At 40.6% G+C, this 15,587-nt stretch overlaps 1 protein-coding gene across 5 annotated transcripts in view; it reads left to right on the top strand.

Moving 5' to 3' along the window:
- Positions 1-2,714: 2,714 nt before the first annotated feature.
- PPP3CB (protein phosphatase 3 catalytic subunit beta) overlaps positions 2,715-15,587 on the top strand; it is a 49,484-nt gene continuing 36,611 nt past the window's right edge. For 3 of the 5 annotated variants that reach the window (XM_036737186.1, XM_036737185.1, XM_036737182.1), the window contains exons 1-3: positions 2,803-2,909; positions 11,738-11,938; positions 13,728-13,852. In XM_036737186.1, the coding sequence (XP_036593081.1) occupies positions 2,840-2,909; positions 11,738-11,938; positions 13,728-13,852 (396 nt within the window). In that variant the 5' untranslated portion in view covers positions 2,803-2,839. Of the gene's footprint in view, positions 2,910-11,737; positions 11,939-13,727; positions 13,853-15,587 lie in introns of all 5 variants that reach the window. The other 2 variants (XM_036737184.1, XM_036737183.1) reach the window with 2 other exon arrangements.

The following is a 15,587-nucleotide window of genomic DNA, read 5'->3' as shown; positions in this document are numbered from 1 at the left end:
TACCATTCTTTTTTATATCCCTTAGTAGTGGTGATGGATAAAGGCCAACATCTCCACTGAAATCATTTAACACATTTCCTGGGGTCAAGACAGACTTAATGAAAGTCTTTATCATTCCCCCCTTCCTTACTCTAAACCAGAGAGTGAGTTTGGTCTTTATCATTCCTGTTAGACTTTGGGCACCCTGCCCTCTACAAAACAACTCTGGCACATTGATGAAATACTCTTATCTGAGACTCAGGCTAGTGTATTAAGAGTGTTAGTTACCAGAGGTTTGTGTTCTAATTCTGCCTCCTGGGCTTACTATCTGGGAGAGGTGTGGCAGGAAACCCCCACCCCCACCCCATTAATTTGTGGTCAGAATATCTGAGTTTGAATTCCAGTTCTGCTAATTACTACTGTGCAACTGTGGACTCCACTTTACATCTACCCGCCTTTGCTTGTAAAATGGTGACAATACCTGTAGGACCTACCTCAAAGGGTTATGGAGAGAACTGTGCATAAAGTCCTTTGCAAAAAACATAATTAAAAGTTCTGTTTTTCAAAATTACTACTTGGGATTTATCATCACGAGCAGCTGTTGACCCATTTTCCATGTGAAAATGTGTACTTTTGCCCAGTATTGGGTGTAGATGGAGTATCTACTATGAATTTACAATGTGCTGTTGAAATCCCATTGATTCTGAAATCTTTTCTTCACTCTTTTCAAAGGGCTCCCAAAATGCTGTGAAACGAAGGAAGGCAAAAACAAAAGGACCCTTCAGAGCTCACTGACATCACTGTGGTGGGTCAGAAGGGCCAAAAGGCTCTACCACGGTTCGGACACAAATAGTCCACATGAACATTTGGGGTGGAGACAATCTCTAAATTTGCACATCTCACGTTTGTTTTGAGCTACAGCAACTATGCTTTGCTCATAGACTGCAGCGCCATGCCATGTCGGGCAGTTCTGTGACAGGGTCTCCCATGTCTTGCCTTTCGAACAACTTGACAGGGCAGTCACAGCAGTAGAGTTTGAATGTTTGGCATTCAAGAAAGCTCCTCAGTGTCTGGTACCTTATACTGCCAGGTGATCTTCAGAATCTTCCTAAGACAATTCCAACGGAAGCGATTCAGTTTCCTGGCATGGCACTGGTAGACTGTCCAGGTTTCACAGGTATACAACAAAGAGCTCAGCACAATGGCTCTGCAGACCGTCAGTCTGGTATGCAGTCTAGTACATCTTTTCTCCCATACTTTCCTTAGAAGCCTCCCAAATACTGAGGTAGCTTTAGCAATACATGTGTCAATCTCATCATCTATGTGTACATCCTTGGAAAGTATACTACCAAGGTATGTGAGTTTATCCATAGCATTCAAAGTTTCTCTGTCTGCTGTGACTGATGGTACCATGTATGGATGGTGTAGTGCTGGCTAGTGGAGAATCTCTTCTTTTCTTGGTGTTGATTGTCAGACCAAAATTAGCACAAGCTGCACAGGGGTGATTCATTCATCTCTGCAAACACAAAGTCTAGCACCAACTCTCCCTCCACTTTAGTCTTGGCTTGTAGCTTTTTCAGGCTAAATAATTTACTACCAGTATGGTAGCCGACTGGATGTCATTTTTGTCTTCACTGAAGACATCTTACAACATCTGATGAAAACATTTTGCTTTTAAAAAGCAAGGGAAAAAGCACTGCTTCACTCCACTGGTGACTGGGAAGGCTCAAGAGCATCCTCCATTATCCAGAATCCATACAAGAGTGCCTCAAGGTAACATTAGAGGGAAGCCACTAGCAACAGGGCCCTCTCACCCCCAGGCTGAATAGCTGAAATATTAAACACTGAATAGCTGAAATACGACTCATCCTTGCAGTTACTAGAGTTAGAGCTACCAAAATAAGCAAGCAAATAAGTAAACAAAACAAAAAACCCAATTAGCACCTGCACTTGGAATCAAGGACTCAATTCACAGACACTTGCTAGCTCTGTCTCTCTTCACATAGTCTGCTACAATTTCCTCATCAGAAAAATGGGGATAATGGCCCTTCCCTCCCAGGACTGTCTAGGATCAAAGGCAATGTTCATAAAACACTTTGCATACCTCCAGGGCACTACACTAGCTCTAGCTAGTGTATTCACTGACAGCCAGAATCCTAATAGTTCAGTTCTTTAGAGCTGGAAATCCTTTTATAGACATTTTCATTTTTTTTTTTCCAAAAAACCTTGGGAGGTCGATTAAACTGGTATCTACTAAATTGTTTGAGGCAGCTCAGTTTTCTGCTCACCACATGCCAGCCATGGTACCAAACACCCGAGGATACGAAAAAGAAAGAAAGAAAAGGCCCAAAGGGAGTACCTGCCCTCAACAGGCTTACAGTCTAATAGGAAGCTGAGGTGCATTTAATACCTAGGCACTCACAATCTATGGTCAGGATAAGTTGGCAAAAATCCGCAGAGGCAAGGCATTGGGCATTAGGGAGCCTGAGAGGTGGGCGGGGGTCCCAGCTTTAGCAGGGTACTCCTTCCGCACTCTTCCCTCCTCCCTACCTCTTTTTCCCTAGCCTCAGAGCTTTCGCGAGGCTCCGCTGCTCGCAGGAACTTTACCCCGACCCCTCACCTCGGGACTGGCCTCATTTTTTTTTCCTTTTCCCCTGCGGTCGGTAATTTTGCTCCGGTCCCTCGAATGCGCCCAGCCCCCGCCCACGCCCGCGCGGTGCACGCCGGTCGGTCCCAGCCGCGCTGGGAGGAGAGAGGCTCCGCCATGTTCCCCGGCGGCGCTGCCGCTCGGCCCTGCTAGCCGCCGCCCCCGCCCCCGACCCCGCCCGGCCCCCCAGCTGAGCAGAGCCCCGGGCCGAGCATGGCCGCCCCGGAGCCGGCGCGGACGCCGCCGCCGCCGCCCCCGCCCGGGGCAGATCGCGTAGTCAAAGGTGAGAGGCTGAGGAAGCGCCGGGAGCGGGGCCAAGGAGGAGGAAGGAGGCGTCTGGCCGCCTCCGGGGAGCGAGCGGGTCCGGAAGGGCGGGTGACTGACTGGCGCGGGAGGGGGTGCTGGGCTCAAGGCCGGAGGCCCTTCACCCGCCTGGAGCCGCCCCCTCCCTCCCTGGCCCTTCCGTGCGGCCTGTCGGGCCCGGCGTGGGGCGGAACGGGAGTCGAGGGGGGTCACGCGGGGTCCTAGAGGACACGGGCTGTTGGGGTGTGAGCGCGGTCGGGGCCTAGCGGGGGGCAGCAGGCGCAGGAGCTAGAGCCGGTGGGAGCTGTCGGTAAAAAGAGTCAGGCACAGCGCTGTCAGTCTAGCCTCGCTTGGTGAGGGGCCAGAAGGGGATCCCCGCGGCTCGGTCAGCGAAGGCCCTGAGCTGGAAAAGTTACCCTGGTGCCCTATGGGGTGAGGATGGGGGCGGGGACGATTTTTTACCATCTATATTTCCAAACCTCCCCTCCATGGGAATGTCAACTTCAAAGATGGTGTGTGTGGGGGGGGGGGAGGATTGAGGTTGGGGGGAGGGTGAAATGGGATAATTTCCCTGCCTTCATTTGTGGTGCAGCCATGCCAGTAAACTACAAGCATCTTAAAATTGTCTACATTGGTTTGATTACTTTGTTTCTTTGCCTTTTGAAAGGTAGATAACACAGTGTTCCATTTTCTTCTGTGTAAAATGCCGAGTGTTAGACCAGGCCGGGTTTTCGGATTTGAACAAATATTGTCTACTTAAAGTCTTGAATTTTTCTTAATTTCCCTTTGTTTAGTTGGATTTCAGAACCCCGATTTTTGGATCTCAATACCTGTTTCCAAGTGTAACTGAAGGGGATAATGCCTGTGTTTGTGTAGATTATATCAGAAGGTAACATTGTATCCAGTTTAGCCAGAGCATCCACCTGATTTGGTGAGATGCCAGGAGGGGTCCTCAAAGCCCAATCATCAAAGGGTGGAAAAGTTAGAAGGAGCTGTTCCAGGCCTTTATGGAGTTAGTCACCCTGGGATTCCGAAGAGGATAATTCTTCCTGTCTTCTGGGTGGTTAAGGTTTTCACCTGCAGGAAAACAGTGCCCTGACCCAGATAGAATTTTTTAAAGTCCGTTTAAACTCAGGTACTAGTCCCTTTTCAGACTCAGCTAGTGATTTTGGTTCATTTCTGCAATACCTCTAGGAAGAAGCATACAGCTCTAGGGTTTTACATGGTGAGGCTTTGTGAGCTACTGCTTAATTTTCTGTCTGCCTGCTCACTGTAGTCCCTCGGCACTCTGACAGGGATATTAGATTAGGGTAGTTACATTCCTGCAGCCTGGATTTGTGCTTTCCTTTGGCTTGTGAACCCACCCATCCTTTGTATATATGGTGATGCTCTTTTTTCTGCTTATATCATGGAAGTCAGACTCATTGAGGTTTATTAGTGTAGCTGAGATCATTCATTTTATAGTTTGTGCTCTTTCTCCTCACATTGAAATGAAAAGTGTGGTTGACATGGAGCAGAGGACATTTGGATTAAGAACATAGGAAACGAATATTGCATCTGCAAGGAATTTCTTTGTTTGCCCAATGAATACTCTCCCTTAGTTGCTTATCTGTGTCCCTTCTGTGACCATGATAACGTGGAGCCCTTTCTGTGACAACTGTCATTTTTTCATGTTATCTCTCAGACATCTAGGGTGCCTGGTTTAAAGCAAATGTTCAGAAGTGGTACTAGTTAACACTCTTATATTCTACCTATTGAACATATTGAACACCCTAATTTTACCCCAGTTCACTGAGGACTTCAGCCATGTAGATAGATTCAGAAAAGCTTTAAGATTTTTCATCTTCAGGTTTTCATTATATACTTAATTATGTCATCATGATGTATTTAATGGGTAAAGAGCAACAAAGAAGAGTTTAAAATTTCATTTACATTCCTACTTTCCATTTGTAACAATATTTCTTTTAGACTTAGGATATGTGCTGTTTTTGACAACTGGAGAAAATAATATCAAACGACCTAGAACCTCATCTCATTCTTTTTCTAATTTGCCATGTCATCTAACTGAAGAACATTCTTTTGAAATCTATTTTTCTATGTTATGTATACCAAATGTACACCATCTCTTTTCAACATTCCTGCAAGTTTTTTTGTTTGTTTTTACAAATTCTGATTTTAGACCTAATGTCATGGTCATTTGAGAATGGAAAATGCACATTGTGATTAATATAGTAATCTGTAATTGAGAAATCATTGAAGAATAGTTAATCCAAATGTCCTCACTAATAGAGTTACTATGTTGATTAGTATTATAGAATGTTGGTCTCTTTATCAGTAGGGATTGTTTCATTCTTTGTATTTGTATTTCTAATGACTAGCATACAGTGCTTGACACACAGAAGGCACCTAATACTTGTTGCTTGGCTGTTAATTTTCAGAATCCAGAGGACTGTATTTGGTTGTGCAGGTTTTGAAAGTTACAGCAATATCAGTATGTTAATGCCAGATGTGCCAGAAAAATATTTGACATGAAATATAAAAGCATGGGATTCCACTGTAGAACAGGTATTACTGAAAAGAATGTCACCTATGTAATTTGTGGTGATTTCTTGCAGCTGATTGTGGGTTATTCTCCCTGACCTTTCTGTCCCTGGCTAATTAAAGCAGATGCTGCACTGATCCCATTAAGGAAAGCTTAAGCTACTTGCTAAGATCAAATTCAGCTTTCTATAGAAAAGTAATGTAGTCAAATTGGGTGAGAATATATACCCTCTCAAGTAGTTCTGTTAAATAATTGGCTCTTCCTATATTCAAGAAACAGGAAAGAAGAACCTGGAAAAAATAAGACCAATTCTTTATAGTGAGGGGTGTGTGTACCTGTGTGTGCATTAGGGGCCTGAGTGCATGTCTGCTTTACAACTTGCCATACTGTTTTTGATTGGGTGTTTTAAACGGAAGACTTTATATTTATCTCTTTTTATTCCCCTGTATCCCCACACAAACACTAGGGAAATGTTGGGTTTTATCCTGATTATCTACTATTTGTTCTGTCCACTCTCTGCTTCATAGGCAAGGACACACAGATTCATGAAGCTGAAATGTGTTTCTACAGGTTGTTTAGTCCATTGTGTCATTAAGTAGGAATTCTCCCTCATTTAGAGGCTCTTAGCTAGGATATTGGGATCTTGGGTTTGAGGCCTGGTGCTGTCACAAAGTACTTCACGAAGTTTTGCATATAAATTATTTTGTTGTGTCTATATCAGTTACTTAAGTTCTTTGACCATGTTCAGTGACTGAACTGAAAGTGAATGGTGATGAAATTTCTAAATCTGTTTTATCCCAATCTTATGAGCAGTAAACTGACATCATAACCTCACTTGTCATTTCATTTCCTACTTGTCATGATGATGGCCTAAATTTTATTTTCTCTGTATTTTCTGAATTGGGACTGTCTTTTCTGTCCAGTCCATGCTGATTTGGTCCACTACAAATTTATTTAATTTCTACTGGACCTTCACTGCAACAAAACAAGTATCCTTGATTGATTCACTATTCTACTTGACTCCCAACAAATTGCTCCCACTATCATCCCCAGTGTCTCTTATCTTCAGCCTCTCCCCATCCACTGGCTCCTTCTCTTCTGCCTACAGATACAACCACATCTCCCCTCCATCCTTAAAAAACACTTGTTCTGACCATCCTCACTATCTGTTAGTCCATATCTCCCCTCCCTTTCATGGCTAAATCTAAATTCTTTGAGAAAGCCAACTACAGTTGGGGTTTCCACTTCCTCTCACTCTTCGAAACCCTCTGTAGTTTGGCTTCTGACATCATCATTCAACTGAAACTGCCTTCTCCAGAGTTACCAGTGATCTCTCATTGGCCAAGTCTAATGACTTCTCCTCATTCCTAATCCTCCTTGACCTACAGCATTTGACATGTTTACTTTTCTTCGAGATATTCTTTTTCTCTAGGCACCTTATTTTTTCACTCAGTGTTGTTATCTCATCAGCTTCAGTAGTTTCAGCTATTGTCTCTATGCTCATGATCCCTACATGTAGGCACCTGTCTTTCTCTCTCACTATCCATATGTCCTGCTGTATCCTCTCTGCTGCACTGCAGTCACACGTATCCATCTACTTCTTAGACATTTTGAACTGGGTGTCCCATAGGTATCTCAAGCTCAACAAGTCCAGAAATAGATCTCACCGTTCCTTTCGAAAGGAACTCAACTCCCTCCTCCTGAACTTCGGTATGACTGTGTAGAGCACCACCATGCTCCTAGTCACCTAGGACTACAGCCTTGATGCCATCCTTGACTCCTCACTCTCACCCCATATATCCAATCTGTTGCCAGATCTTTTTACCCCACCTTCACAACATCTCCCATATATCATCTCTTACCACTCAGAGACATAACCCTAGTTTAAGCCTTCATCACCTCTTTTTCTGTTTCCTCCAGGATAAAACATAAACTTCTCTATTTGGCATTTAAAGCTCTTCATAACCTGGTGCCTCTTTACACCTTGCTCCCTGCCATGAGCTCTCCATACTCTACAACTCTCCTTAAATCCTATCTTCACCAGGTAGGAAAGGACCCCTAGTCTAATACCTCCAGGACCTTGCAGATCACCTTTGCCTTTTATAGAGCTTGTATGTACCCCAATGTTTATGTTGTCTCCTTGCTTAGAGTGCTTCTCAAGAGTAGAGACTACAGGTTAGGGGGCCTTTCTCTCTCCATTGCTTAGCACAGTGCCTGGCATGACAGATGCTTGTTGGCTGACTTCAACTGCAAGTATGCATTGTTTTTTAAAACTTATTTGCATATGAAGGATCCTGAGATTCTTTTGGCTTCTGTAGCAAGCTGCGTTTTTTATAATTTTGAAGTCACTTAGCAGGCTTCTCCCATACTCTTAGCTTTACTAAGATTATTTATTTTCATATGGGCTGACAGGTGCCTCGGCTCACATCATTAAAGTTAGTTATACTACCTCATTTAGGTGTATCTTTCTGAATCACTTTTAAATGTTAATTTTTATTTCAAAATCCATTTTTGATCCTGATTTTTAAAAATCTGAAGTAAACAAACCTTACAATTTTCTTTCTCCTGTCCCTGTTGTAATATTAACCCTGTTAAAATAAGTCCTAAGTGCCATGTGTCTCAGACAAAGTAAAGCACCAGAGAATGTGTGTGAAAAATAAAGAGGGAGAGCCCTCTTTGGTGAAGATGCCAAGGAAAAATCATAACTGTTAAATAGAGAGGAAAGATCTTTTGGTTCTCCATTTATTGACAGAATTGACCAGCACTTTAAAGAAGAGTCTCATTAAGCAAAACCTTGATTACTAAATGAGACCAATACCTGTATTTTGTTACTAATTTCACAGCCTCCTTTCATTATAAAGATATACATAGGAATTAGACATGTAATAATTGTTAATATACTTAGATGCATATTCACTAAATATGCAGTTGGCTGAAGCTAATTGGATATCCGTTTATGATTTATGTAATTAACTTTGGAATATTAATCAGTGAACAGTTTTTATTGAGCTTCTACTATGTGCAAAAGACAGTAATTAGCACAGAGAGGGGGATAACAAACTATAAGATAGCTCCTGTCCTCAAGGAGCTCATATATATGTATAGTTAAAGATTCAAGGCATAAATATGACTTAAATGGTGCAAGAGAGCTCCCAAGTATAGGATTAATTGCCAAATAAGAGGAATAGAAAGGAGTTCAGAGGAGATAGAAATCATCCCAGGGTTTTGTGCTTAACAAAAGATTTTGTAGAGAATGTGGCCAGGCTTTGACGGATGGGTAGAATATGGATAGATGAAGAGGATGGGCAGGAACCCTATGGGAAAAGACAGTTGGAAAACTAATTCAAGTTCTAGGAACAGTGGTTCAGCATTTTGCTTGGAGCAAGGTTTCATATTTGGGAATGGTAGGTGATAAGGCTCGAGGAGTGGTTGTGGAGCTATCAGATTGTACATGGCCTTTGAATGTTAGACTAAAGAGTTTGGATTTTCTGCTTCAGGTGTTGTGGAATGTTTTTTGAGTGGGGGAGTGACAAAAGTAGTGATTTAGAAAAATTAATTAGGTAAACAGTTTGCTGGATACATTAGAGAGGAGAGAGATGGGAAGCAAGGAGACCAATTACATTATAATAGACTGGGTGTTCAGAAAGGCCTGAACTAAGGTCGTAGGTAGCTATGAAAATGGAAGGGTAGACATGGATGCAAGGAACATTACAAAAGGAGCTAGGACTTTGTGACTGGATGGATATGGAATGAGAGGGAAGAGTAAAAGATGATGAGAAATACCAGTGGCTTCCTTTGTAAGGTCCCAGGTGTACTGTTAAAAGTTGTATTTCAAACAGAATACAACCTCAGCAGATAATGTGCTCCGGTTTTTATTGGATATTCGTAGGCTGATCAGGCTTATAAAGGTAGCTTTAGAGCTAATTAGATCTATTCTCATAGTTTGATGACATCATTGAATCCCATTTTGGTTAGAGAAACTTATAATTTGGAGGTGTCTGACCTTTTAATTTTTATTAAAATTTCTATGAAATGTTTTATTAGCATTTCTATCAAATGTTAACATTTCTACCAAAAAACAATTTTGGTTTATTTATGAATCCTTGTGTAAACTTGTATATTCTAATGCATTTGAAAAATGAGATCTAGGTATATTGTTTAATTTTTCATTGGGAAAAATGATTTGCAACAGTTTTTATTTAGTTAAAATAAAGCTAAATTGCATATAGAGAGAACAAAATGTATTTCCTTGGGCCTTGTTCCAGTTCCTGTCAGCAATAATGGGAATAAATGTGTTTGCAGTGAAAAGAAAATAAGTAGCTTCAAGGTTTCTGTCTTGACGAATCTCATAAGGAAAAGCTAGAGAGACTGGTGATTTCAAATTATTTTAGAGGTGGTTAGCATCTCTGTTATTTCATCTTGCATTCTTAAAAGGGCTATGTTCTACTATGTTTTTTTCTAAGTTAGAGAATGTGTTTTTTTTTTATTCTTTAGCAGCTGATCATATCCCATTTTTCACTTCCACCCCTTCCCCCCTCCTATCCACTTATCCATTTTTGTAACTGTCTGTTCTTATTTGGTCCCAACTACTTTGAGGTGATTCTCTTTTGAACACAGTATTCATACTAAATTTTTTAAACCATTTTTGTATTATAGCATATTTTCTAAACAGCTTTAGTAGTATCAAATGTAGCTGAGTCCCCTTAATAAGCAAGAAAAAAAAGCCTTTGAGCAGCAAAAATAGATGCCACAATACATTTCACTTTGCTCTTAGAACTCTCTAGTCCTTCATTCAAAGACTGTTTCCTTTTACTTTAAATATAATTCTGAAAAGCTTGATTATATGGTTTCTCTGAGGGGACATGGACAAGTGAGAGAGGAAATGCAAAATGCAAAAATTTTAAAAAGTAGACAAAAGAACTTAAGCATACTGATTAGGACCCATTTATTAATGGGACAAAGGGCCCTATATAATTAATTTAATTTAACATTTTAAACATTGTATACTTACCTGCTTTTCATTGTGTACTGGGAAAAAAGAAACAGTTCTTACCCTCAGAGAGTTTACATTCTACTAAATACAAGATAATTTGAGGAGTGAGAGGAAACTAGGAGATACTGGAAGAGCTTGATGTAAGAGGAGGAACCTGTTTTGAGCCTTGAAGGAAGCTAAAGATTTTAAGAGGGGGAGATGAAAGTCCAGAAAGTACAGTCTAGTATACAGTGGCCTAGAGAAGAGAGTCTCAAACTGAGACTTTGAGGGGTCAAGTCTGGAAAGTCAAAAGTATTTTCATAATAATAGTAAGATGTTACTTCCCTAATACTCCTCTCTCCTTTTTTTTTAAATGTTTAACAGGTAGTTGGTGATTTTGTATTGATATTTGGTGGTGATATTCAAGAGAAAGGTTAGGACTAATATAGACCTGGCAGTTATCTGCACAGAAATGATAATTAAACCTCTAGGAGTTAATGAGCTCACCGAGAGAGTATAGAGAGAGAAGATGGTACAAGAACCTTGGGGGTACACTCACTGTCAGGAAGTGTGGTTACAATGATAGTAATCTAGTAAAGTGATTGAAGATAGGTAGAAGGAGAATCAGGAGAGAAGAGTAATAAAAGCTGAGGAAGAAGAGAGTGTCCAGGAGGGAGGGGGGAGTGGTCAATAGCACCAAGAGCTACAGAGGAGTCAAATAAGAGTGAGGACTAAGAAAAAGAGCTGTTTCGGTCAAGTGGAGTTAGGAACCATATCATAAGGAATTGAGAAGTTACTGGTAATTGAGAAAGTAGAAGCAGCAAGTATGGATGACTCTTTACAGCATACCTGGAAAATCAAGCAAGGAAACACTTGTTGAACCTTTTTATGTGCCAGGTGCTGAACTTGCCATTGGGGATACAGTGACAAAGAAGAATGTTCTTTGTCATCAAAGAGCGTGCATTTCTATCAGGGAAACAACTCTTATACGTGAAGGTTGAGTCAAATGAAGAGTTTTTTTAAAGGCTGAGAGAGACCTAGGTATGTCTCTAGTTATCATGGAAGGAGCTGGTAGATAGATAATGGCAGACTAAAGATGAGAAAGGGAATGCTTGGGGAAGGCGGAGTTCCAGGAGGAGAGGGGAGAGGATGAAATCAAGGACACAACCTGAATCGCCTTGGCACGAAGAAGAACCACTTTCCTGCTACAGCAGTAAAGGAGGGATAATGGAGGGTATTAGTAGCAATATCATTGGTAGTGATGTTATGTTTTCACTCTTTTAAAAAATTACAGCTGTCCCTTTCCCCCCAACACACCGCTTAACATCCGAAGAAGTATTTGACATGGATGGGATACCAAGGGTTGATGTTTTAAAGAATCACTTGGTAAAAGAAGGTCGGGTTGATGAAGAAATTGCACTTAGAATTATTAACGAGGGTGCTGCCATCCTTCGGAGAGAGAAAACCATGATAGAAGTAGAAGCTCCAATTACAGGTAATGGTACTGTTTTATTAAAGACAAATATTTGATTAATTGAATTTAGTGATGTTTTCGTCTTAAATAACACTTTGTTTTACATCGACATTGAAATTAATTTTTTTCTGGAAAATTGGCATAAAATTTAAGGAAATAATGTAAAGTAGAAGTTATAGTCTAAAATACATGCCTCTTACCAAATGGTTTGTTTTGTATTTTTTTCCAGTCATAGGCTATATTATGTTTATACTTCAGTTTTCAAGGAGTGTGGTATAACTGGATCTGGAGTCAGAGGTCATGGTTTCTAAATATTGTCTTCCATTTACTGTTAAGCAGCAAGCATTTATTAAGCACCTACTGTGTGCCAGACATTGTCCTAGAAGTATAAGTACAAAGAATGAAATTTTCTATTCACAATGAATGTACATTCTAATGGGGGAGACATAAAGTAATATATAAATATATACAGCATAAAGGGAAGGGAATCTATATAGCACTTACTATGTGCCAGGCACTGTGCTAAACTCTTTTTACAGATAATATCTCCTTTGATCCTTAACAACAACCTTGCAAGTTAGGTGCTGTTATTTTCCCCTTTTACAGTTGAGGAAACTGAGGCAAACAGATTGAGTGATTTGCCCAGTATCACATACTGGGGCTGAATGCCTGAGGCTAGATTTGAACTCAGGTCTCTCTGACTCCAGGCCTAGTAGTCTGTCCACTGGGCAATATGTACAAGGGAGTAAACAAGAGAATTTGGGAGAGAGGGCTTTAGCAGTTAGGAGGACCAGAAAAGGCTTCCTGTTGCAGATACTAATTGAGCTGTGTCTTAAAGCAGAAAGGGACTCAGTGATACAGAGGTAAAGCAGGGAGGCATTCCAGTCATGGGGGACAGAGGGAGTTCTGTGAGTAAGGAGCTAATTTGTTAGGGTGGAAGAGTGTAGGACGGGTGTCATATCTTGTGAGGCAGGAACACAAGGTGGTGAAGGGCTTTAGAGGCCACACAGAGAAGTTCTTGTTTTGTCCTGGAAGAAATAGGAAACTCCTGGAGTGGTGGCATGAGGAGCGCCATGGCCAGATGGGCACAAGAAGGAAAATAGCTTTGGTAGCAGGTTCAGGATGGATGAGAGTGGGGAGAGATTTGAGAAGGGAAGGCAAGGGATGAGGAAGTTGCAGTGATTTAGGTGGGAAGTGATGAGGCTGTGTGAGTGGAGAGGAGTCTCATTTGAGAGATGCTACAGAGATAGAAATGGAAAGATTTGACAGCTAATTTGAGGGAGAGAGTGAGGAGCTGAGTGAGGGTCACACCGTGATTATCAGCCTGACCCAGGAGTGACTCAGACACAGTTATTTAGCTAAGTAGTAAGTCACAGAGCTGGGATTGGAACCTAAATCCATTGCTCTTTCTATTATACTTTTACACGCACCCCCTCTTCCTCCCTTGACTAGAAGATAATTTTAATTTCACTGTTTTGTTTTTATCTCAAAAGTAGGACTTGTCTTTATTTTCCTTAAGAGCAACTTCCCAGGAAATACATGATACATTGAGGTTGACAGTTCTGTGACTCCCTACAAGCCTCATGGAGTAACTCCATGTTTCTGTTACCTGGTTTCCATATGTTGAATCTGTGAACAGATGACAACGGCCACCCTTATACCTCCATAGGTCCATCCTGAATTCCTCGTGAGGCTTCTCTTATCTCATTCAACTTCCAAATTCTGCTGTACAGGGAAAATTAACACTTAGAGGTTTCCATTTTTTTCCCTCTTTCTTAATTTGTTGTCTTTGATTGTCATCTCGTTCCAGTGTGCGGTGACATCCATGGCCAGTTTTTTGATCTCATGAAGCTGTTTGAAGTGGGAGGATCCCCTGCTAACACAAGATACCTCTTCCTTGGCGATTACGTGGACAGAGGTTATTTTAGCATAGAGGTATATAACCATTGATTTTGCCAAAGGCATTACCCCAAAAATCTCCACAACTCCTAGGAGAATGTTCTTCCAAAATGTTTATGATTTGATTTTTTGGTACCACTGCTCATCCTGAACTTTGGTTTGGTGAAGCCACTGGTTTAATCTTTCAGGACATCAAAGTTTGCTTCTCTGCCCATAACCTTAGTTTCTGTTTTTCCTAATGAAATTTGTATGCAATCTGTTGGCCTTGAGGAGCTAATAACTCTTCATCTCTCTGATTCTGATTTCCTGAATTACTGTGAGCTGTTGATCAGAAATAAAAGATTGTCCCTATGGCTATTCAGTGGATTGATTTGAATAAGATATGTTACTTTTATTTAATAAGACACATTTACATAACACTTTAGAGCTTACAAAACACTTTGCTCACAGTAATCCCATGAGGTAAGTAGAATGTGAAATTGGAGGCTCAGAAAAATTAAATTGTTCATTAATAAGTGTCAGGACCAGAATTTGAACACAAATCTCCTAATTTTCTGCTATACCACACTGAGTATATGGATCTCCTTGGATAGCACATTTATTATTTGGACTTTGGCCATTCCCTGTAGCAGTTAAGATTTCCTTGATGCATCTGATTTTATACTATGTTAATTTATTTTGAAAAGTGTAGCAAGCACAAATTCAAGGAAAAATCCCTAGATAGCAGGTTTTGACTTGCTAATAGCTTCCCAAACTTGATCTGGTAGATTTTCAATCCAGGTGCCATTAATGTTGCCTCACCTTAAAGATTGCTAGGTTTCCCAAAATGCACCTGGCAGCACTGAAATCCATCCCACTGCGCCCAGCCCTTTTTAATCTAGGACTTTATCACGTCCTTTCCCCTTTAGCCGTGAATGATATTAGTGCTTCAGAGAAATAAAAACTTTAAAACAAAACTGTAGGGGAACCTCTCACTCCCTCCCCACTACACACATACCCATAGAGAGAAAGCGGTGAAGTATTATTTAACTACTTCAGGAAGCTTGGTGAGGTAATTAGGTGTTCTTATATGTGTGTGTGTATACTTTTCATTAGAGAATTTCAAAGCTGGCCCTTGCCTCTATGTTGTTATAAAAGTTAGATAGCAAGGAACTGAAACAAATATTCTTCACAGCCTAAGATAGCCTTATGGAGTTTTTCTGCCATTTTAAAATTACACTTTTTTTTTCCTTACATGAACAAAATGTGTGAGCATCTTTACACATTTTTGAGGTAATTCAGGCTCTTAAAGTGAGGTTTATTGTTTTTTTCCTTGCATATGATTTCAGAAACTGATTATCTTTCTTAAATGAAGAGAGACAGCTTTTTCCAGCCAGTCGTGTTTAATAAAATCTACTTGTATAAATCAGATGGCATTATCATACGTTATGCAATAGAAAAATATTTTTCCTATATGCAGTCAAGTTATTTAAAAATATTTTTTAAAAGAAATGACTTTTTTAAAGTTAGTTAGATAATAAATACCTATCTCATTCAAGTTACTGTTATGGGTAAAAAATATATACAAGACATGATTCCTTCCCTGTATTAGCTTACATTGATTCCAAAAGAGGAGACAGCAGGCACACTTATTTGAATAATGAACAAACTGTAGCCATTTCTAGATCTAATCACTAGATGATAAGTAGGAGCAAAACAGGCGGAGCATGGTAAAAGTTCTTTTGACAACAAGTAATTGCTTTAGTAAATATTGTATAAAAATCCTAAATGG

The sequence above is a fragment of the Trichosurus vulpecula genome, chromosome 8 (assembly GCF_011100635.1).
Source record: "Trichosurus vulpecula isolate mTriVul1 chromosome 8, mTriVul1.pri, whole genome shotgun sequence".
In the NCBI taxonomy this organism is placed as follows: domain Eukaryota; kingdom Metazoa; phylum Chordata; class Mammalia; order Diprotodontia; family Phalangeridae; genus Trichosurus; species Trichosurus vulpecula.
Note: the sequence above shows the minus strand (reverse complement) of the source record. Positions and strands in the feature narration are given on the sequence as shown.